At 52.5% G+C, this 20,319-nt stretch overlaps 7 protein-coding genes across 7 annotated transcripts; 3 read left to right on the forward strand and 4 right to left on the reverse strand.

Annotated features, from left to right (window-relative positions):
* The first annotated feature begins 1,113 nt into the window (after nucleotides 1-1,113).
* BDZ83DRAFT_608690 (short chain dehydrogenase) lies at nucleotides 1,114-3,205 on the forward strand. The gene is made up of 4 exons (XM_060507490.1): nucleotides 1,114-1,709; nucleotides 1,981-2,265; nucleotides 2,412-2,697; nucleotides 2,884-3,205. The coding sequence occupies exons 1-4, from the start codon at nucleotides 1,593-1,595 to the stop codon at nucleotides 3,060-3,062; spliced, it is 867 nt and encodes a 288-aa protein (XP_060368684.1). The 5' UTR covers nucleotides 1,114-1,592; the 3' UTR covers nucleotides 3,063-3,205.
* On the reverse strand, nucleotides 3,070-5,604 carry BDZ83DRAFT_115213 (cytochrome P450). The gene is made up of 6 exons (XM_060501121.1): nucleotides 4,808-5,604; nucleotides 4,570-4,752; nucleotides 4,025-4,505; nucleotides 3,688-3,971; nucleotides 3,528-3,629; nucleotides 3,070-3,462 (listed from the first exon to the last, which is right to left on the reverse strand). Exons 1-6 carry the CDS (start codon nucleotides 5,229-5,231, stop codon nucleotides 3,278-3,280), a joined length of 1,659 nt encoding a protein of 552 aa, XP_060368685.1. The 5' UTR covers nucleotides 5,232-5,604; the 3' UTR covers nucleotides 3,070-3,277.
* A 374-nt stretch (nucleotides 5,605-5,978) lies between these two features.
* BDZ83DRAFT_648581 (GMC oxidoreductase) lies at nucleotides 5,979-7,785 on the forward strand (the record flags this gene model as incomplete). Its single annotated transcript, XM_060510194.1, has 2 exons — nucleotides 5,979-6,185; nucleotides 6,253-7,785. 2 exons carry the CDS (start codon nucleotides 5,979-5,981, stop codon nucleotides 7,783-7,785), a joined length of 1,740 nt encoding a protein of 579 aa, XP_060368686.1.
* Nucleotides 7,786-8,307: 522 nt separating this feature from the next.
* Nucleotides 8,308-11,164, forward strand: BDZ83DRAFT_115244 (BRCA1 C terminus domain-containing protein). Its single transcript, XM_060501122.1, has 3 exons — nucleotides 8,308-8,990; nucleotides 9,040-10,390; nucleotides 10,438-11,164. The coding sequence occupies exons 1-3, from the start codon at nucleotides 8,470-8,472 to the stop codon at nucleotides 11,065-11,067; spliced, it is 2,502 nt and encodes an 833-aa protein (XP_060368687.1). The 5' UTR covers nucleotides 8,308-8,469; the 3' UTR covers nucleotides 11,068-11,164.
* A 140-nt stretch (nucleotides 11,165-11,304) lies between these two features.
* BDZ83DRAFT_570148 (ESCRT-II complex subunit) lies at nucleotides 11,305-12,055 on the reverse strand (the record flags this gene model as incomplete). The annotated part of the gene is made up of 2 exons (XM_060504271.1): nucleotides 11,305-11,417; nucleotides 11,506-12,055. The coding sequence occupies 2 exons, from the start codon at nucleotides 12,053-12,055 to the stop codon at nucleotides 11,305-11,307; spliced, it is 663 nt and encodes a 220-aa protein (XP_060368688.1).
* Nucleotides 12,056-15,167: 3,112 nt separating this feature from the next.
* Nucleotides 15,168-17,812, reverse strand: BDZ83DRAFT_115323 (Zn-finger in ubiquitin-hydrolase). Its single transcript, XM_060501123.1, has 2 exons — nucleotides 16,579-17,812; nucleotides 15,168-16,525 (listed from the first exon to the last, which is right to left on the reverse strand). Exons 1-2 carry the CDS (start codon nucleotides 17,527-17,529, stop codon nucleotides 15,308-15,310), a joined length of 2,169 nt encoding a protein of 722 aa, XP_060368689.1. The 5' UTR covers nucleotides 17,530-17,812; the 3' UTR covers nucleotides 15,168-15,307.
* A 283-nt stretch (nucleotides 17,813-18,095) lies between these two features.
* On the reverse strand, nucleotides 18,096-19,128 carry BDZ83DRAFT_570081 (polyubiquitin; the record flags this gene model as incomplete). Its single annotated transcript, XM_060504266.1, has 3 exons — nucleotides 18,096-18,775; nucleotides 18,834-19,049; nucleotides 19,107-19,128. The coding sequence occupies 3 exons, from the start codon at nucleotides 19,126-19,128 to the stop codon at nucleotides 18,096-18,098; spliced, it is 918 nt and encodes a 305-aa protein (XP_060368690.1).
* Nucleotides 19,129-20,319: the final 1,191 nt, after the last annotated feature.

A 20,319-nucleotide genomic window follows, 5' to 3' on the forward strand; every position in this document is an offset into this window, starting at 1 on the left:
GATGTCACCCTACTCTGCGGTAGTTCCCAGCTTATTGGTGTGTCTGCCGGCCACTTTGATACTAGTTTGAGAATGAGAGTGAGAGATGGCCATGTAAGTATGACAGAATGTACTTTACACTACTTTGCCGAACCATGCTTCCCTCCCTCTTCGGCTCCTCCTCCTGCACGTAACCCAGTAGGTAAGCCTGTCTGGCGAGACTTCTGCTCATCTGATCGAAGGGAGACAAGATGGGATGACATGATTCAGCAGGAGGGCTCTGCACTTCCGCGCTTGCATGACACTGCATTCTTTCATCCCATTCCTCCCCACTCACACCCTAACAATCACCACTTTCTGGTTACTGTGCAGGCTTGCAAGCTTGCAAGCAACGATAGTTGAATACTAATAGGCAATGGTTCGTGACAGTCGTCGTCGTCTTTTAGGACCAACCACCCGCCTAGTGTTGCTGCACGTGTGGGTAATATCGATAGAGAACCATGTTATTCCCACATGACTGCCCTCTTCTCAGATGTGATCGGGAACTCGTCATGTACGTGATAGAGAAACTCCACAGCCTCATCAACCCTCAAGGGTTTGCCAAGTTACAACCTACCAGTCCCAAAGTCTTGTTCGGTCTAACGAGGGTCCCCCCCCCCTCTCCGTGGTATGATGGGACTCTGAGAAGACTTGGCCTCCCCGCTCTACCATTTTCATTGCAGGGGTTCAACCGTTCCCCAGTCTATCCATGAGTCTCGAGGTGTGGGGGGAGTTTCAAAGTGGAGTTTCTGCAAGTTGATATATCAAACTTTCAGAGACCCTTGTCAACGGGCCATACATAGCAGACCGAGTCCCACAGAAACCACAAAAGCAACCATGTGAAAGACAAAGACTGTCTTCAGCAAAGCAGCACCTGCCACCCGCCGCTGCGCCGCGCATTTGTTAACCCGTTTGGATGCAATGCTTCCCACCACGGGGGTTGTCTGGCAGTCTGCACCTTCTACTAGGGGGAAGTGTGCATACGTTGCCTTACCTTGACGGCCATGGTGATGTTGCAATGAGGCTTACGTTTATCCCGCTTCCGGTAATTATGCAAGGCACAGGTGTCAGTCTGTTGCTCAATCTCAGGTTTCACCAAAGTCCCCGAGTTGCCGGTGGAGACGACGCCCGTCCTTACTGAGTAGGTTGTCTACCGGTCAGCTATCTGCATCCTTCAAGAGAAGATGAGCAGGCAACATCGCCGTCCAACCAACCAACCGGTTAGTCAGAGCCATGGCGTCTTCAACGGTGCGAGCTGTGCCGCAACGCTGCATATCACGGAGTTTGTAAACAAAGTCCCGAACTTTTGAGTCTTAGCTCAGCTCAATGAAGGAGAGAGAGGGGGGGATAAAAAGACAGGGCCTAGCTCGCGATAGCTCAAGACTGTTTCTGGCATTCCCGTTACCTACCCCACGCTTCACTCAATCTATCCATACATCCAGCATCGCTCTCTGGCTTCGCTGAAATCTTGTATCTCGCCACTTCCAAGGCTGACGCTCTGTTTTCCCGTTCTCGGCTCGACCGTTTCTCCTTCTTCTCAGTATCCCAATCCAATATCGCTCAAAAGAGCCAAGATGCAACCCCCTCTGCCCTCCGTCACGCCTACCTGGCGCAACGATACCTACGATGCTATCTCGCCCTCCCGCCCGGAGCTCAGCGCGGCGGGGAAGACGGTCATCGTGGCAGGCGCGGTAAGTTCCACGATGTCCATTCTCTTTTCCCTTTCCCCTGGTTGTGAACATCGACCCTCGCCCAGCCCCCTCTTATCCCCCGTCTACGGCCCCTCTGTGATGACCTCTCGCCTCCGATATGCCTGGGCCATGATCCAGAAAGATCGGAGCTTTTGACCCTCCCCCGTCACAACTCTATATCGCGCCAGTTCTGTGTCCGCAATATATCCGGACGGATACCTTACTCACCTAGGAACCTCTCTATTGACGCTTTGTCCTTCTCTCGAATTAGGGTAGTGGAATCGGCCGAGAGACCGCCCTGGCCTTTGCTGCTGCCGGGGCCGCTCGAGTCAGTCTCCTGGGCCGCACAGAGGCCGCCATAGCCGAGACGGCCGCCTCCTTGCCGTCGTCTGTGCAGAGTGATGTCCACGCCGTGGACATCACGGACGAGCAGACGCTGATCAAGGTGGCAGCCGCGATCGGCAAGTGGGATATTCTTGTTTTGGCCTCTGGCCATGTGTCCAGCCCGTCGTCCGTCGCGGGGTCGGCTACCGACGACTGGTGGCAGAGTTTTGAGGTAAATCAGACTACCCTTGACCAGTAATGTTCTGTGTCTCTCTGTCTCTCTCAGTCTGTGTCTCTGCATAAGTCTGTAGCGAGAAAGAGAGAGATGGGGGAGTGAGAGCGAATGAGCAGGCCCGAGCACTTACACCTACTCAACAGACAAACACCAAAGGAACATACCTCGTCAGCAAGGTGTTCCTCCCCACGGCGAACCCTTCGCATGCGTCTATCGTCGCACTCACTACCGGCACAACGGCGTTGCCGGCAGTCGCCTTGCCTGGTCTGTCCGCCTACATGGCGTCCAAGCTAGCCCAAACGAAAATCATCGAGTTCCTAGCGGCGGAAAACCCGAACATCTTCGCGGTAACCCTTCACCCGGGCATGGTCGAGACCGACATCTTCACCAAGAGTGGCGCCAAGGCCGAAGCTCTCCCCATGGATAAAGGTACAGTTCCATTCTGCTTTCCTACTAGACTACTACCCTCCCTCCCCTGTCCACCCATCTGCCCAAATTTCCCTCCCCGTCCCGACACTCCCCTCCACTCCCTTCCTTTCCCTCCCCTGCTTCTCCTTCCCGTTGCAGCTCTAGCGGGCCGAACAAGGTGCTGACATCCCGCGCGCTGGCTTGCAGTCCAACTCCCTGCCCACTTCACGGTGTGGCTGGCAAGTCCCGAGGCGGCGTTCCTCAATGGTCGTACTGTTTGGGCCAACTGGGACGTCGAAGAGCTCAAAAAGGGCACCGGCGCGATCCAATCTGGTCAGCTGCTGACCAGCGGTATCAATGGGTGGCCATACACTAGTCTTGCTTGAGATGGTTCCGGAATAGACGATAGTAGCCTCATGGGCTGTTGACCATGTTCGCCCAGAGACAGCTCAATATATCATTGCTCTTACGTATGAATAATCAGGACCTCAACATTGGAAATACATTTGCTAGAAAACCGAAAAAATGATACGATTCGCTTCTTGGTGCCTTGGCTAAACTCTAAGTGACTACATACTTATTCTGTCTAAACATAGAATAGTCACCTCAACTCGAAACACAGCGACAGGGGACCCGGATTAGAGGTGAACTGATCCCTCACGTCGTCAAAGACGCGGTTGCCCGTCTCTCCCGGTGCGAGGCGGAAATGATACTTCTTTACCAGTCTGGCAACAACAAATCTCATAGTGTCGGTGGCCAGGAAACGACCAAGACAGCTGTGGTGACCTGTAGACAGACGGATTAGTCGACAAAGGCTATCAGATAGTAGATAGAGAAAAAGGTCGCCATACCTGTTCCAAATGGCGCAAAAGCTGCAACATTGTGGATCATCTCTGGCCGCGTACTCCATCGCTCGGGAATGAACTCATTGGCCCGCTCGAAGCAATCCTCCCCTGTAGATAATATGTGAGCTGAGAACTGACGAAAGCAACCCTCTATGGATTTACTTACTTCGGGATATAACGTGACGCGGGGCAATGATTGTCGTGTCGGGCGGGATGAAAGTCCCACCGATCGTGGCCCCGTTTTCCGTGGTCTTCCTGGCCCCGCCGGTGAGGAGGGCTGGATACAAGCGGAGACCTTCGTTGATGACAGCATTGAGGTGTGGGAGGCTCGTGAGAGTCTTGATGTTGGTCGTGTCGACGTCTAGCAGTTCCTCATAGACCTTCTCGGCGTGCTCAGGGTGCTTAGCCAACTCGCAAAAGATACCAATCAACGCAGCAGCCGTTGGCTCGCTGTATGTTTGTCAATAAGTTAGCATGTACGAAATTGGAGGGAATCAACTTGCCTTCCAGCAACAATTGCGAGCAAGCTGTCGCCATAAAGCCATGGCAAACGATCCTTGAGCTCTGTCTGGCCGTCGTTCAGCTCCATCAAGTAGTAGGCAAGATCAGGAACGGCTGGCTTAGGAGTTCCATCATCGAGTCTGACACGCATCTGCCGCTCACACCAGGCGACCATGTCGAACCAGTCCTTGAGAACGCTGATTCGCGGTCCCAGCTTGAAGCCGACCTGGATGAGCCATGGAGCAGGGCTGAACGGTCCAAGGAGCGAGAGAGCACGCTGCAGCCGCACGATAATGTGGTGCCACTGCTGCTGGTGCAGCATATCAAACGACTTGCTAAAGACAAAGTCTCCCATGACATCAAATCCGAACCAAAAGAACAGGTTCCGCACTTCCGAAGCAACGTGTGCTTTGGCGTCCGCTTCGATGCAGACGTCCAGCTGCTCAATATACTTGAGAATCTTTGACTCGTGTTGAACAAGGGCTGTAGTACGGCACGGCTCGTTAGAGATAGGCTCATGATTCCGAAGATCTATGGGGTAAAATACCTTGTGCCGAGAATCCACGGTTCCATTCACGGCGTCTGGCAGCATGAATGGGCTTGATGCGTGTTGTGACCAGCGCACGATCGGGGTGCAGAATGTCGTACCACTCGGACTTGATGCATTCAGACCGGGGACCATCTACAGCCATGAAGACTCCTGGGTGGAAAACAGTGATTTCACTGGGTCCTAGCTAACCTATCAATGGAGGTTTCAAAGAATGTTGTTTCTGGTGGTTACTTACCTGTCCTCACGAAGTCTCCATACTGCTCGTGTAGGTTCTCCAAGAGCAAATGATTCTTGCAGTCTCTGCAGGCCCAGACGTGCCACAGCTTGGTGACTCGGGCGTACCATGGGCCTTTGAAGCCAGCGCTTGATAAACGATGGAAGTAGAATCTGTAGAGGATGATACTGGTGAAAAGTCCAGGCAGGTAACCAGCGGATAGTATCAAGAGTGAATGGCAAAGATCACCAACAACTGAGCCCTTGTAGTAACGACTGAGAGCCGCGAAACAAGAGAACAGCCAGAAGTGACCCAGAGCAATCTGAGGAGCCTGTACATGCCATTCTCCGTGAATAAAAATGCCCAAGTGAACGGCAACACCGCAAAGGAGTCCAAGGCCGTAAACTAAGACGGCTTGGTAACTAGGATCGAGAAGAACACTCATGATGAAGTTTGTGTGTTGCACTTGGTCAATTCCAACCAGGTCGAGGCGCCTCTTTCTTGAAGTCTACCACCACTAACTCGTCCTGAGCTCGGAGTCGATAAAAATCCGCCTGTCGAGCAGTCATCGGAACCTGACATGATGCCTAGTGCCATGGTTGGGTCCAGTCCATCCCTCGACAATCTGTCGTGAGTTACCTGAGGGGTAACCGCATGCCACAGTAACTGACTAGTGTCCAATAACTGGGATGTAAACCAGCACGCATCACAACGTCTTCCATTCTATCCTAGAGGCCGTACTCGTTGATCAAAGGTACATAGTTGAATATCGCGCCGCGGTGATCATGGGTCATCCCGATAACCTTGATACTCGGATACCGACCAGGTTATCCCTTGACGGTCGTTGACCGGGGGTCCAGGGAAGTGAGAGGGTCTGCGTCCCAAACTGTCATACCCCTGATGCAGAAACAAAGTCGTAAGGATGCAACCCTGCAGTGGAACCTGCTTGAACGGTACCAGAAACGGTTGGCCGGCTCAGTGTCGTATGTTGGTGCAATACGGCCGCCCGCGGGGGAGATGCCGGATGGGCGCTCGGCGCTACGGCGACTAATGCTTTGCCGCAATCCTACACAATCTTAGACGTCTCGGGCTCGGAAACCTGTCATGATTTAACAGTGACCGAAGTTCCAACGAAGTCTCTTGCTTTTGCAGAATCACTCGTATCGTGTTACTCATCACACCGTCTCTCAAAATGGCTGCAAAATACGACTTTATCATCGTGGGTGGCGGCGTCGCCGGCTTAGTAGTTGCCACTCGTCTGTCCGAGATCCCAGATGTCCAGGTCCTAGTGCTCGAAGCGGGCGAAGACCAAACGGCGGACCCTCGAGTCAATATTCCCGCACTGGGTCCCAGTCTTGTCAAGACGCCCTCTGACTGGCAGTTCCGAACGGTGCCCCAAGTAAGTGTTTCTCAGACCAACAGCTGCTTTTTGGGAGTCCGCTTTACTGATAGTGAATCGCTTGCAGGATGGCCTAGGTGGTCGTGAGATTGCTGTCCCTCAAGGTCGTCTCCTTGGTGGCTCAGGTGCCCTCAACGGCCTCTCCTTCACCATCACCACAAGATCCAACGTTGAGGCGTGGGCCAGCTTGGGCAATCCCGGCTGGGATTGGCCTACGTTCAATGAGGCCTCCAAGAAGGCCTATTCCATCGCGTCTGGTGAGGGCACAGGACCACTGAAGTTGTCTCTGCCGGACAACGTCGAGTCTTTCTGGCCCAAAATCTGGCAAGATACTATCCGCAATTTAGGCTTCCCCGATTCTTGTGACCCCTTGAGTGGGCAGGGAGTCGGCAGCAGTCTCACACCGGACACTATAGACCCGGAGACAAAGCAGAGAAGTTACGCCGGGAGCGCGTATCTACAGTCAGCAAAGTCTAGATCCAACTTGACGGTTGTGACCGGAGCCTTGGTAGAGAAGATTGTCTTCAAGTCAGATGCTGGCGAAATTGTTGCCGAAGGCGTTCAATACACCAAGGATGGCGAGACAGCAACAGCAACAGCACAGAAGGAGGTTGTGCTGACTGCTGGCACTCTCAACTCGCCACGAATCCTTGAGCTCTCCGGTGTTGGCAATGGAGAGCTTCTCCGTAAACTCGGCATCGAGGTTGTTCTCGACAACCCACACGTCGGCGAAAACCTGCAGAACCACGTCATGGTCGGCGCAAGCTTTGAGGCCCTTCCAGAGCTCGATACCATGGACGGCATTATCCGTCAAGAACCGGCTGCCGTCGGAGCTGCGATGGAGGCGTATGGCAAGGGCACTGGGCCGTTCTCAAGAAGCGGCACCGTAGCGACTGCACAGCTTCCTCTTCCCGCTGGCGAGGATGTCGCCCAGCTTCTTGACAACTTGAGCGGGCCCAAAACAAGCGCGACGCCAGAGTTCACAAAAGCCCTCGAGGCATATGTGCGGTCCGTCCTGACGTCGTTTTCGGAGCCGTCGGGCTACTATCTGTCGTTGCCGGGATTCGCATTGTTCAGCGGAGACGGAACTATGGCAGCGCCACCGCCTGGCGAGGACAAGTACTTCACAATAGCGCTGCTCCTCGCTCATCCCTTGTCGCGAGGGTCAAGTCACATCACTTCTGCGTTTCTTGAATCGCCCGCGGTCGCCATCGACCCGGCGTACCTTTCGCACCCATTCGACGTTGAAGTCCTGGCCAGACATATCCAGCTCCTGGAAAAGATTGCCGCAAGCGAGCCGCTCCGAAGTCAACTGAAGCCGAGCGGAAAGCGCAACCCTGCCAACGCCCTGACAGAACTCGAGGAAGCCAAAGAGTTCGTGCGGAAGACAGCAGTCGGCGCTCACCACTTCACGGGCACTTGCTCCATGATGCCGAGAGAGCTTGGCGGAGTTGTAGATGAGAAGCTCCGGGTGCATGGAATCCGTGGCTTGCGGGTGGCTGATGCCTCCATTGTGCCCATTACAGTGCGTGCCAACCCCCAGGCAACGGTTTATGGCATCGCCGAACGGGCTGCCGATTTGATCAAGTCAAGTCTGTAGGCGCCATTTGTAATGAAGAGAGTGTAAGGCCTTGAGTTGTATGTTCAAGTTGGAAGTATCTATAATAGCAATTAAGAGTATCCGTAAAATCGGGTTCTATCCCTGAGTCAGATGAAAGCAGGGATCATGACGTTGCGAGCGCAGCAATTTAGTTTGAACAGCTACTTCGAGCGACCAAGTTCGACAAAGAGATTTCACTGCAGAAACATCATCCATGGTGTCAAATGCAATCGTGAGGTAGTCGCATTAAGGTTGTAGTTTGTTTTGGGGTAAGAATGTCACCGAAGAATGTCACCGCACATTGATGGGCGGCTTGCGGCAAACGGCCAGCTGGTTAGCTGATGCTTCCCTTGGACGCGTTCCTATCGCGCTTTTAATGACAAAGTACCGATACTTCTCCGACAGCGCCGGGGCCACGCAAACAAATGTACCTTGCCAGGAAGCTACACGTGATGGCGAGCTCACCTCGCGTCCTCCGCCCGGCCGCGTCGCTAACAATTTCGCGTCAAAATCGCCTTCATCTTTCGTAATTGCCTGCAGGCTACACCCACACCGGTCTTTCTGCGCAAACAACACTCTGACAGCAAACCTCAAGATACCGTCCTGCGTATGCCCTGACATCGACTCCGACGCCCACTAGCTCTTTAGCTCTTCTCAATTGCATGCCTCACCTGATTGCCCACCATGGCTGAACAGGCAAAGGGCTTGTTCGCAGAATGTACCTTCGCCTTCGTGCCCAGTGCCCACCTAGCTCCCAAAGAAATCAGCGAGTACGCTGGCATTGTTGAAGGTCGTGGCGGAACAGTTCTCGACCCAAGACGCGATGGCTCCCTCAAACTCGAAGCGGTTTCTCACATCATCTCCAACACCATCGACTTTCCCCAGTTCACCGAGACCCAGGCCTTCATGATCCCAGTCGTCAATACCGACTGGATCAAGGCATCAGTCAAGAAGAACAAGCAGGCACAGGTCCGGCCATACTCTCCCGATCCACGCATGTTCTTTTCCAAGGTCATCCTCACAACTGCCGGTCTGCCTGAAATCGACAAGGAGACCATCATTGGTGCTACGCTGGCTATGGGCGGCATGGAAGGCGCCGATGTCACACGGCAGACCACTCATATCTGCGCTCTGACTACGGAAGACCCTAAATGTGTCATTGCCAAGGAGAAAGGCCTCAATTGCAAGATTGTTTTACCCCACTGGTAAGTCTGTAGCGTCCTTGTGCTTCGAGCCACCTCTTACACACCCTAGGTTCGAAGATTGCTTCAAGCTTGGCAAACGTATACCCGAAGGCCCATATTTGCTTCCCGATCCCGAAATCCTTCGTCACGGCGAGAATCAAGGCGAGGTACAAGCTCCCAAATACGAACAGCTCAACGGAGCGACCTCAACAAGCCCCAATCACCTCAGTGATGGCCCGCGAAAACCAGCCACGATATTTCGGGACAAGGATGTCATGCTTTCAGGGGACCTCAGCATTACCCCACGATCGCTGGAAGCTGTCAAGCAACTTATCAACAATGGTGGTGGCAAGGTGGTCGACAATGTCGACGATTGCGACTACTTTATCTGCCAGTATCGTGACGGAAATCAGTACGTCAAGGCTGCCCAGTCAGGGAAGGACATTGGCAACCTCTCTTGGCTTTACCACCTCATAACGCACAATGAATGGACGTCCCCGCTTCGCCGTCTACTCCACTACCCAGTTCCCAAAAATGGTATCCCCGGATTCGAAGGTCTCAAGATTTGTCTCTCCAACTACGGCGGTGACGCTCGCATATACCTTGAAAATCTGATCAAGGCGACCGGTGCCACATACACAAAGACGATGAAGGCCGAGAATACACACCTCATCACAGCAAGGAGCAGCAGTGAGAAATACGAGGCGGCCAAGGACTGGAACATCGAGACAGTCAACCACCTGTGGATCGAGGAGAGCTACGCCAAGTGCGAGATGCAGAGGGTTACTGTCCCCAAGTACTCTCACTTTCCCGTCCGCACGAATCTGGGCGAGGTTATCGGGCAAACCTTCTTTGATGAGTACTGCTTGCGAGAAACATACTACCCCGGTGGCGAAGAGGGGTTGTCGCCCCAAGCGACACGGAAGCGCAAGATTCTTGAGGCTGCTCAGGAGAACTCGTACTTGCATGGTCCTGCCGAGGGTGTTGTGATTGGCAGGCAAGAGGACAAGAGTGAAGAGGCTATCGACGACAGCTTCATGACGCCCATACGCCCTAAGAAAGGCAGCCGCGGAAAGGAGAATGATACGCCCTCTGAAATATCGACTGGAGGTCGAAGCGCCAAAAGTAAGGCTTTGACCAACCTGCAGCGTATCGCCCCCGATATTGCGTTATACGAGAAGGAGAAAAAGCGCAGCAAGGATAAGCAGGGCCCATGGGGTGGTAAGCGTGCTGCAGACCAAATTGACAGAGAAAGAGGCCGCACATCGAGCCCAGCCCAGGCAATGGAAGTGGATGAGGAGGACGAAGATTCAAGGCCTTCCAAGAAGCGGAAATCATTACGTCCGGATGTGGAGATGAGGATCGTGCTGACGGGGTTCACGAGATGGGTCAATGCCAAGTCCAAGGAAGATACAGAGAGGGTAAGTCTTTTGATTTCCTCTCTTTTTACCACGCTAACAAGTCGCAGAGGAAACTTCGCGACATGGGAATCATGATAGTACAAGACGACAAGCCGTGCGACTATCTCGCCGCTCCCCACATGGTACGGACTGTCAAGTTCCTCAAAACCCTGGCCAAAGGGCCTACCGTCCTATCGTCCAACTTCATCGACGAGGCTCTCGAACGAGGCGAGGTTCCCGACCCCGACGATTTTCTCCTTAAGGACGAGGAAAACGAAGCCAAGTTTGGCGTCAAGCTCGAGACGGCAGTCTCGCGCGCGAGGGCGAATCTCGGGAAGCTGCTATGGACAGTCCCCGTGTACTGTACGAATAACATCTGCAACGGACCCGAAAGCTATAAAGCCATCGCGGAGGCCAATGGAGCCATGTTCAAGCTGTACCGCGCGCGCAGCGGCACGACTATCAAGCCAACGACGGAAGAGGAGGACGGAGGCGCGCCGCCAGAGCCCGTCTATCTCCTCAGCTCCAACAGTGCCGACGAGCGGTCCCTCTGGCCCAAGTTTGAGGAGATGGCGCGCAAGGGCCATATGGAGCCACGCATCGTCGCAGCTGACTGGCTGTTGGATGTCGCCATGAAGCAGCAAGTCTCCTTCGACGAGAAGTACCTCGCCAAGAACTTTTTCCAAAAGAGCCTGTGATTATCATTTCGCTCAGCTTGATGGCTAAGTTGGTGGTTTTGGATTGTACATGTATATATGCGCTGACATGGAGTTGTGCTGCTTTCGGGTGAAGACCTTGGGACTTGGTGTTTGTTTACGACCCGGCTCGAGGGAATAATGTGTCAACGTGGTATGTCTAGTTAGAGATTCGCAAAAGAAGGAGACCATTGTCTCATCGTGTTATATCATCATGAAGAGGTAGAAGAGAGAGCAAGATCAAAAGAACTTTACACCCTGCGAGTCCTCTTGTCCAAAGATCTGCGCCTTTCCGCGCTTCACCAGGATTTGTAGCGCTTTGGACAGAAGATCTGGGTCGAGACCGTGGAAATCTAGACGCACATTCAATCGTTCTTAGCTCACGGATCCAATCATCATATTGCGACGTCTCAGAAGAGAAGAGATGTTGTGTGTGCCCACCTGTGCCCCTGGTACTCTCGCCCTCAGTGAGCTCATACAGCGTCAGCACGACGCCCTTTTGCGCCGTCTCGTCAATCCAACCCTCGATCGCGGCAGCCCACTCGTCGGGTGTGCGCCAGTAGACCCAAAAGACGTCGGTGCTGGCCGGTAACGGTTCTGCGCGGCCGTCCTTGCGCATGAACTCGAGGACCTCGCGCGCGTCAGCCAGGCTGAGGCGCTTGTTGAGCGTCTTGTTGTGGAAGAGCTCCTCTGGCGCCGCGGCGGCGGAGGATGTTGCGGTCGCGGGGGAGAAGGTTGTTGGTTCGTTGAGAGGGGAAGGATCGTTTGCGTGGTTTGGGAGGGCGTGCGGGAGGGCGGAGGAGGAGGTGGAGGGGATCGCGGCGCCGAGGGAGAGCTTGAAGAGGCGGTGGTGGCGGCAGTAGGAGAGGATTAGGTCGGACCATTTGACGAGTTGTGCGTGGTGGGTTGTTAGGTTCGTTTGGCGGGTGAAGAAGGGGGGGAAAGAGTATTCCCGTGGGAAGGGGAATGGGGAGGCTGTCGTTGCTGCCATTGTGTGGTGGTGATGGTTGACGTTGGAGCTTTGGAGTTTCTTGTCGCAAAAGAAGCGTCACTCACAGTAGGAGCACCGAGGGGTTCTCCATGGTGGGGTAGGGACTTGCGGGCGGTGGAGTTACCGGGGGTGGTCAGAGCTCTCTGTTGCGGGGACGGGGCCGTTGGATTAGTGGGGCCTCAGGAAGCCTCTGGCTTTTCGGTTTGAATTGGTAGTGCGCTTCCACGTAAGAAGTTCAAGATGCCTCATAGCATTGTGTAATCTCTCTACATACCAGTGGTTTCGGTTCACTCGGCCTGGCTATGGCAAACACAATAAACAATACGAATCTGAGCATGTATGACAAACTAGATCAGGATTCCAGCCATCCAAGCACGAAACCTGGTTCCAACTCTACTATTAGTAGTCATATTATTTCACTGTCACAACCTCACGCAATAGAGCTCATCGTTATGTGTGTCGTAGTTGAATTTAGACCGCCGTACATGATTTCTTGGAATCGACACTATCCAAGGGTCCCGCCAGTCTATTTACTCAACCTTTGGACCAAGAGTCAAATGAACCGAGCACCTGACTTTTGCTACCTATATCACAGTCGAGCTTCATCGTGAGAACATGGACTTTAATCTCAATATACATCTGACAAAGTAAAAACGAGCCGTTCAAGCTACTTTGAAGCGAACTAGACTTGGTTTTTAAATTCAGAGCTCACTGGCTTGGTTATGGTTTGCTAGATCTCCGCCCTCGGTCGATAGATGAAAGTGCTTTCTGAAGAAACGAAGAACCAGCCAAGCATTGGCGCAAGGCAAGAAACATAACTCGCTCTGCGCCACGTATATCTCGTAGACCTTCTTACTGCTGGAGCAGTGCTCAAGCAAGTCCTCAAGTCTCTAGACGCGTGTCATTAAGGTTACCATTTTCTTGAAAATCCTCTACCAACTAGCATCAATGTTCCATTCGATGTTCTGCAGTCAACTTCCATTTAATCCCACTGTGCTCAATGAGTTCCAACGAAAGTACTAGGTACCTCGAGAAGCTGAAGAACGCCGTTTCACCACAGTGTGTCTTCCACCTCACAAGGGATGAGGCTTCACAATGCGCCAACAACGGGGCATCCAGGTACATATCTCATCCACAACTCCTCTCTTCCCAACGCCACAACCCAAATTCAGATCTTTCCCTGCCCATCCCGTATGATCGAAGACAAAAAGAGGCCAGATGTGCTACGGCACACATAGCCGCGGTAGCCTAGCTGGCGAGCAGGAATACTGGCGTGAAATCATGACTGGGGTTTCGTAGGCATTCTGAACCTCGCAGGTTCTAGTAGCTAAGCTACTCCACTTGTTCAGCCCTTCTTGGCGTAGGAAACCATGTTATCTTGATTCTTGGTATAGAAACGACACTTGGGAGTAGTTTTGACGGTGGTAATATGGCCCAATATTGATATCAATGGCTCTGTCTTGTCCAAGTCCCGGTTGGACATCGCTCCTCATTACTCGACAGCATGGCCGTTGAAACGGCGATCATGTTCGATAAGTTGGGATCTCAACGGCCTCGCAGATAAAACACCGAGCCCTCGATTGGGCATAAGAGTCAATGACAGGTAGTTGAATGCGCGTAGCCGCCTCATTCGTCCTGGGCAAGCCTTTCTCCGCCACCTGATACTTTCCATCAAAAACAGTTCGTAGTAAGGAGTAAAAAGCCTTACCTCAAGAGAATCAGACGGTCTGTTCATCTCATAACTTACACCACGGCAATGCTTTATATTTCACTGGCAGGAGCTTGTTCAAGTCTAGTTTGTACGTTTAATCAAAGCTTGTCAATTTTGCTCTCTGCCGTAGGTAAGTACTCGACTCCCATAACCATAGACTGCTAATTCGGCCAGGTGTCATCGATTAGAATGAGCTCTCACGTATAAGAGTAAACCTTCGGACTTCCTACTTTCCCTAAAGATGCTTCATACATTCATGTTGCGAAGCGCAAGTGTGAACCCCCAAGCCGTTGGTAGAATCAACGCAGCAAGGACTCAATTGGTTCAAAAATCACCGGGAATAAATGAAAAGCACATTTATTGACTGCCAAAGCTAGAATTTGATCTCTTGTCTCGCCGATACCTCGGTCTCATCAAGTACCTGGTGGCCTTCTCTCCTACGATTCTCTCGAAGACGTTTTCTTTCCTGGAAAATCCAAGCTCGCAAATACCACTCTGGGTAGACGCTGAAGAGGCATTGTTCATTTTCTGAACTGATGCAATCATGCCAACTACGAGAAGTCAGCCGCCATTAAGCTGCGGTCTGGGAACCTCGATTATAACATCCCAAGTGGGTAACACAATTGTTTGTCGCTACAGGTGCCCTACCAAGCTCTTCTATCATAATTCCTATTCCTATTCTTTTTAAAGAGTATTCCCAAACGAATATACAGAAAATGGAGATAGTAGAAATAATAGAAATGATAAAGATTATCAAGATAAAAAAAAAACAAGGAAATTATGTATTATGGGAATAATAATCAGGTAACTGAGTATTACAGTCCTTTGTTGGCTAGCATCCTATTTTGTCACCCACGTGCCTCTGTCCATGTCTTGAATTGCAGTCAAACTTGTCCTTAAACCTCATCTACCGATGGCGCAAATCAGCCTGCAGACGACTCTGGCTCATCCCCCTAGACCCAAGCTGCAATGGACTGCAAAGTCAAGGCCGGATGATAGGCTGTCCGGATATGATACCGGCGGCTGGAGAAAAGAGCAGCAACAGTAGAGTTGATGTATGCTCTCCCCTGTTTACCACTCCCAGTAGCAAAGTTTTGGCCTGCAGAATCTCGTTGGTGAGAACTGGACACAGATGGACAACCATCGACTCAGCTCTAGTATTTCGTCTCGTACATACCGCAGTCCAGAATTCGCTGCTTGAAATATGTAGAAACAGCCTTGACTGACGAAAAGAGCAGGCGAATCAATCATCCGGCTGTAAAGCCTCGTATGCTAGACGCCATCTTGTTCTTGACGATACGAAAGCAAGACATCATCCCTGGATGCCTGGGAGGCGTGCAAGTATGACCTGACATCACAAGCCTGGATCAATGGGAACGATAGCAACAACACATTAATTGTTAGAAACGAAAAAAAAAAAAAAACAATGTAAAAACTGTCCGCTTTAATACTAGATAGGTATCGCTGTACTCATGCACCGTCAAATGCAAAACCGCCGCCTTCCTGTGAACGCCAGATCCAATGAACGCCTCAAAGCAGACTTACTTCTTCGCCCTCCGCTTCACCTTCTTTTCAGGAACGCTGACGCTTCCTTCCGCGATTTCACCAGCCTCAATCTCACCCGCCTTCTCCATCTGTTGTAACTTTTCTTGCCCCGATATGAACATGGACAAATCTCTGTTCATTTCCTGCAGCTCCGTCACCTGTTCCTTGTAAGACGTCTCGCTCTTCTTCAGGGCCCCGAGCTCGGCTTTGTTGTGCTCCACACGCTTCATGAGTCCCTGTGTGACTTGCTTCTCCTCCTGGAGGGCTTTGCCCAGGTTGCGGGCAAGTTCCTGGGCCTTGGTGGCCTTTGCGCGGTCACGTTCTGCATCGCGCTCAAGTTGTGGTATGACTTGCGTTTGGAGACGTGTCAGCTCCGTCTTGAGGGTGGCGTTCTCTTCCAGAGCTGTGGTAGCTTGCGCTGATGCAGACTCGGCTATCGCGGCTGCTTTTGAGGCCTTGTCCGCCACTTTGCTGATCATCTCCTCAAAGTAGACCCGCTGTGACTCAAGCTGACTAGTCAGCAGATGAGTGTATTCCAAGCCGATGTTGTCCAGCTTTGCGCGGGGAACAGTATCTTCGTAGCCGCCTTCCGGTCCGTGGTGATGTCCGTTGCTGCCCGGGAGCTCCACTACCTTACCGTCACCCTTATCACGGATCAAACGATGTACCCATGTATCCCCAGCGTAGTCCCACACATGCTGTGTCTCCAGCTCTAGGGAGAAGCTATGCGCCGTCTCTTTCCAGTGGTCCTTGGCATGGCCACCCTTATATCGACCGCACCCAACATTTCCGCAAATAAGGCAGATCCATAGGTCATCGGTGGAATCGCAAACGCTGCACAAATTCGATACCGAAGTGCCAAAGGGTTGTGTGTATGGGTTCGACGGATCGTATGCGGTTTCGGGATTCGTGTGTCGGCAGACTGGACATCCTGAGCCTTTCCAGTTTTGCAGGCAGGTACAGTGAAACACGTGCTGGCAGGGAATCGTCATGAGACCTGTCGTATCGTCCATGCGCTCGAGACACACGGGGCAAGTAGGTAGTTCGATGAGATTCGGGGTCGGCGGAGGGAAAGGCCTGAGACTGTTGGAAGCGACGACGGAAGAAGAGGAAGTCGTGAAGGGATCGTGGTTGAGGTCGGGAAATGTCCTATTTTCTCGAGTCGGTGTCTCAAAGGTGATCGATTTGACAAAGACAACATGGCAAACTTGCGCCTACAGAAGAGTCAGTTAGACGGCCGCGTCAGGGATTGCAGTTGGCCACTCACCTCCATGCTGTTGAAGACCTTTCCGTCGAACTCCTTCTGCCACGCTCGCGCCTTCTCGCTGTTTCCAAACTTGAGGAGCACTAAATACCGATTCATCCTAGCAGTCATGACCATTCGCCAGTGACTGATGTCATTCCTCCACTTCTCCCCGACATATCCAATGAAGTCGCCCGGGCTGAGGTAACTGGGAACCGCGGGTATGCAAAGCGTCGTGCAGTCTTCTGCCTCGACGTCGTCTCCTTCTGAAGGCGGCAGTCCCAAGGCAGGTGTTTCTTCCTCGTCGCGGTAGAAATGTACTACTCCCCAGCCTACTTGCGTACTCTTTGTGTCTAGCGGGACATACTTCGCCTTCGTGGAGATGCCGGCGCCGCCAAATGTTGGACCGACGCCTAGGTCTGCCCCAGAGCTCACTGCCTCGGCCGCCATTTGATCTGTATGCTCGTCACTTTCTGACTCGATGTCGATGCTCTCGATGCTGACTTGACCAAAGCGCCAGTCCTTGACTGCCGTCTCTGGTCTGATCGCTGCCGAAGAAGGCGGAGGTGGAAAGCTCTGCGTACGAGCTCTCCACTGCCTCTCGGTTATCCTCTCAATGTTACTGCCACTATCTTCCTTGATCGGAGCTCTGGAAGGTCCGCAGTCGATGAGGCTCGGGTTCGAAGTAGTTTCTGATGCTCGTTGTGTGCTCGATCGATAGGTATCGGCGGGGTAGGGTGGTTCGAAGGCTTGTAGTGGTGAAGGTTGCGGTCGAAAGCTCGTACTCGGCCTCGTCGAACTTTTCCTGGAATGCGCGGGAAGTTCAGCGAAGATGTTAGCGCCTTTCGGCGGAAGCCACACGTCTTTACTGAGAGCTTCTTCCTGCTGTTTCCCTTTGACGGCTTTGGTGTCGGCGAGTGCGGGGCTTGAAGTTGGATAAAGCTCGAACTTGAGGTGATAGAAGAAGGTCCGCATAGCCCTTCTCAGCCTCGCAGGCTGCCGCGAGACTATGCTGGTCGATTTTGGGAGGTGCAAGTGTTCCGCGGCTAGTATCAAAGGCCCCTGACTATGGAGGCAATAGGAAGTGAGTTTCCAAGTGTTTCCAGGACTTCCATGGGCTGTTCATGTCGCGGCGCAACTCACGGAAGCAGGCAGGATAATTGTGTTGTGGGGAAGATTTCAATCGTTTAGGTGCGAGGTTCGAGGTGCTGTAAGAGCACCCCACCGCCCCACCGTTACGGACCTCGCTCCACCAGGTAGGTAGGTAAGTACGTCACTGATAAGCGATAGATGGGTCAACCTCCATATCTTACAATGACATTCACACCACAACGAAGGGTACAGCAGAAGTGTCACGGCCAAGCAATGCAAGGTGGTTGAGACTTCAATAGAGTCTAATATTGACGCTTTCATGAGCGTATGAGTGCCTAGCTAATTTCTAGGAATGTGAAGATATCATTCGGAACCGTTGTCCCACCGTAATCGTAATCCATTAACGCCATGCCTCGCCCGAGGCAACTTTCCCATCGCTAACCCGTCGCTTATTGGCCGCCACGAAGACGGAGGACGAGATGCAGGGTTGACTCCTTCTGGATGTTATAGTCGCTCAGGGTACGACCGTCTTCCAACTGCTTTCCAGCGAAGATAAGACGCTGCTGGTCGGGAGGAATACCCTCCTTATCCTGAATCTTGGACTTCACGTTATCAATCGTGTCAGATGACTCGACTTCCAACGTAATCGTCTTGCCAGTCAACGTCTTGACGAAGATCTGCATACCACCACGCAGACGCAGGACGAGATGCAGGGTTGACTCCTTCTGAATGTTGTAGTCCGACAAAGTGCGACCATCCTCAAGCTGCTTTCCGGCGAAGATCAAGCGCTGCTGGTCGGGAGGAATACCCTCCTTGTCTTGGATCTTCGACTTAACGTTGTCAATGGTGTCTGAAGATTCAACCTCGAGCGTAATCGTCTTGCCAGTAAGAGTTTTGACGAAAATCTGCATACCACCGCGAAGACGAAGGACCAAGTGGAGGGTAGACTCCTTCTGAATGTTGTAGTCGGAGAGGGTGCGGCCGTCCTCAAGTTGCTTGCCAGCAAAGATCAAACGCTGCTGGTCAGGGGGAATGCCCTCCTTATCCTGAATCTTCGACTTGACATTGTCGATAGTATCAGAAGACTCGACCTCGAGAGTGATGGTCTTGCCAGTGAGCGTCTTGACGACTGCGGAGTGGGGTTAGCTAGGTGTGATTGGAGGCAAAATTGATGTAGAGTAACTTACAGATCTGCATACCACCACGAAGGCGGAGAACCAAGTGAAGGGTAGACTCCTTCTGGATGTTGTAATCGGAAAGGGTGCGGCCGTCCTCAAGCTGCTTGCCAGCGAAAATGAGACGCTGCTGGTCGGGGGGAATACCCTCCTTGTCCTGAATCTTGGACTTGACGTTGTCGATGGTATCGGAGGACTCGACCTCGAGGGTGATGGTCTTGCCGGTGACTGAGGAAGGATGTCAGCTATTGATGGGGATGACTCCTGGATGCCTGAATGACTTACGGGTCTTGACGAAGATCTGCATGATGGCGACTTCGATGGAATCTGATGTGTGGTGTTGTTCTTTGGTATTCCTCAATGTAGTTGCTTGTGATCGAGTAATCGCTGATGAGAGGTTCGTCGAGCGAGAGTATTGTGTAGTAGATGTGATGGAGAAGAAGAGGAGGGAAGTAGGATGAAGAGGTGAAGTGGCTTAAATACCGGAAGGCAACCAAGGTGTCAGAGAGATGCGGCCTGTCTGAAAGCGGGAAGGAAGGACCTGGAGCCAAGTTGAGTGGTGGTGCCTTCCTGGGTGCACTGGTGAGTGGTGACTGACTGGCCGCGGAAGGCAAGGAAGGCAGGGAAGGAGGGGTCTGATTGGAGGCGCAGGTGCAAGAGAGTGGGGCAGGTTATGCAGTGAGTGGCACTGAGTGCCTTCTTTCTCAGTTCTGAGTGCCTTGTCTGGGGGAATGGCGAATGATTCATCAGCAACTGCGCAAGTGCCACAAGGCGCTAAAGTAGGCAGGAGCAAGCCGGAACCCTCCAGAACCAAGTGGGGTTTTCTGAGGAAGTCGTACATCTACCTTCAAGCTCATACACAGTTCACTCTTCAAAGAGGTAGAAGAACCTTTCCCTTGGTCCTTATCGCCTGTTTCCTGACCACGAACCTGGGAAGGCTGGAACCCAGACTGCTGTGCCTGATGTCTCAGTTGCGACTTGCGCTGGAAGGTTGGCCACTCGTCGCCGCCGCTTCTTTGATCAGATGGTCTCGTTCATGCCGCCCCTGCGCAGTAGTCCCAAGGCCCAAACACACGCAAAAAAAACAAAAAAAAAACAAAAAAAAAAAACAGCAAGGTGGAAGATCCGATCTGGCATACCCATCAGAGTGTCTGCTTCTACAAGATTTCGAGATCTCTGCCTTAGTTTTGGTGAAGCTGCAAGACGACTCATCTTTGCATAGGAAAACACTCCACGGCTTCGATACCGCTAGTCTCCCGCAGCGTCTCGAAAATGTCACTGATGAACTGATGGGTCGCAAGAGGCCCACCGCCAATCCCTGTACCTACTCCGCCTCTTCCCAGGCGTCCTCACTTCACCTCTGTTTACCACGTCCAACACAACCGGGAACAATCGTCACCGCCGACGACAGACACTGGGGCTGAAGACTTCGCCGAGCGCATCCTTTGGGATGCCCACGATGCTAGCTGCCGGTAGACTCGATACTTCCATATCGAAA

Source organism: Colletotrichum acutatum, assembly GCF_030867785.1.
Source record: "Colletotrichum acutatum strain CBS 112980 chromosome Unknown BDZ83scaffold_16, whole genome shotgun sequence".
Lineage (NCBI taxonomy): Eukaryota > Fungi > Ascomycota > Sordariomycetes > Glomerellales > Glomerellaceae > Colletotrichum > Colletotrichum acutatum.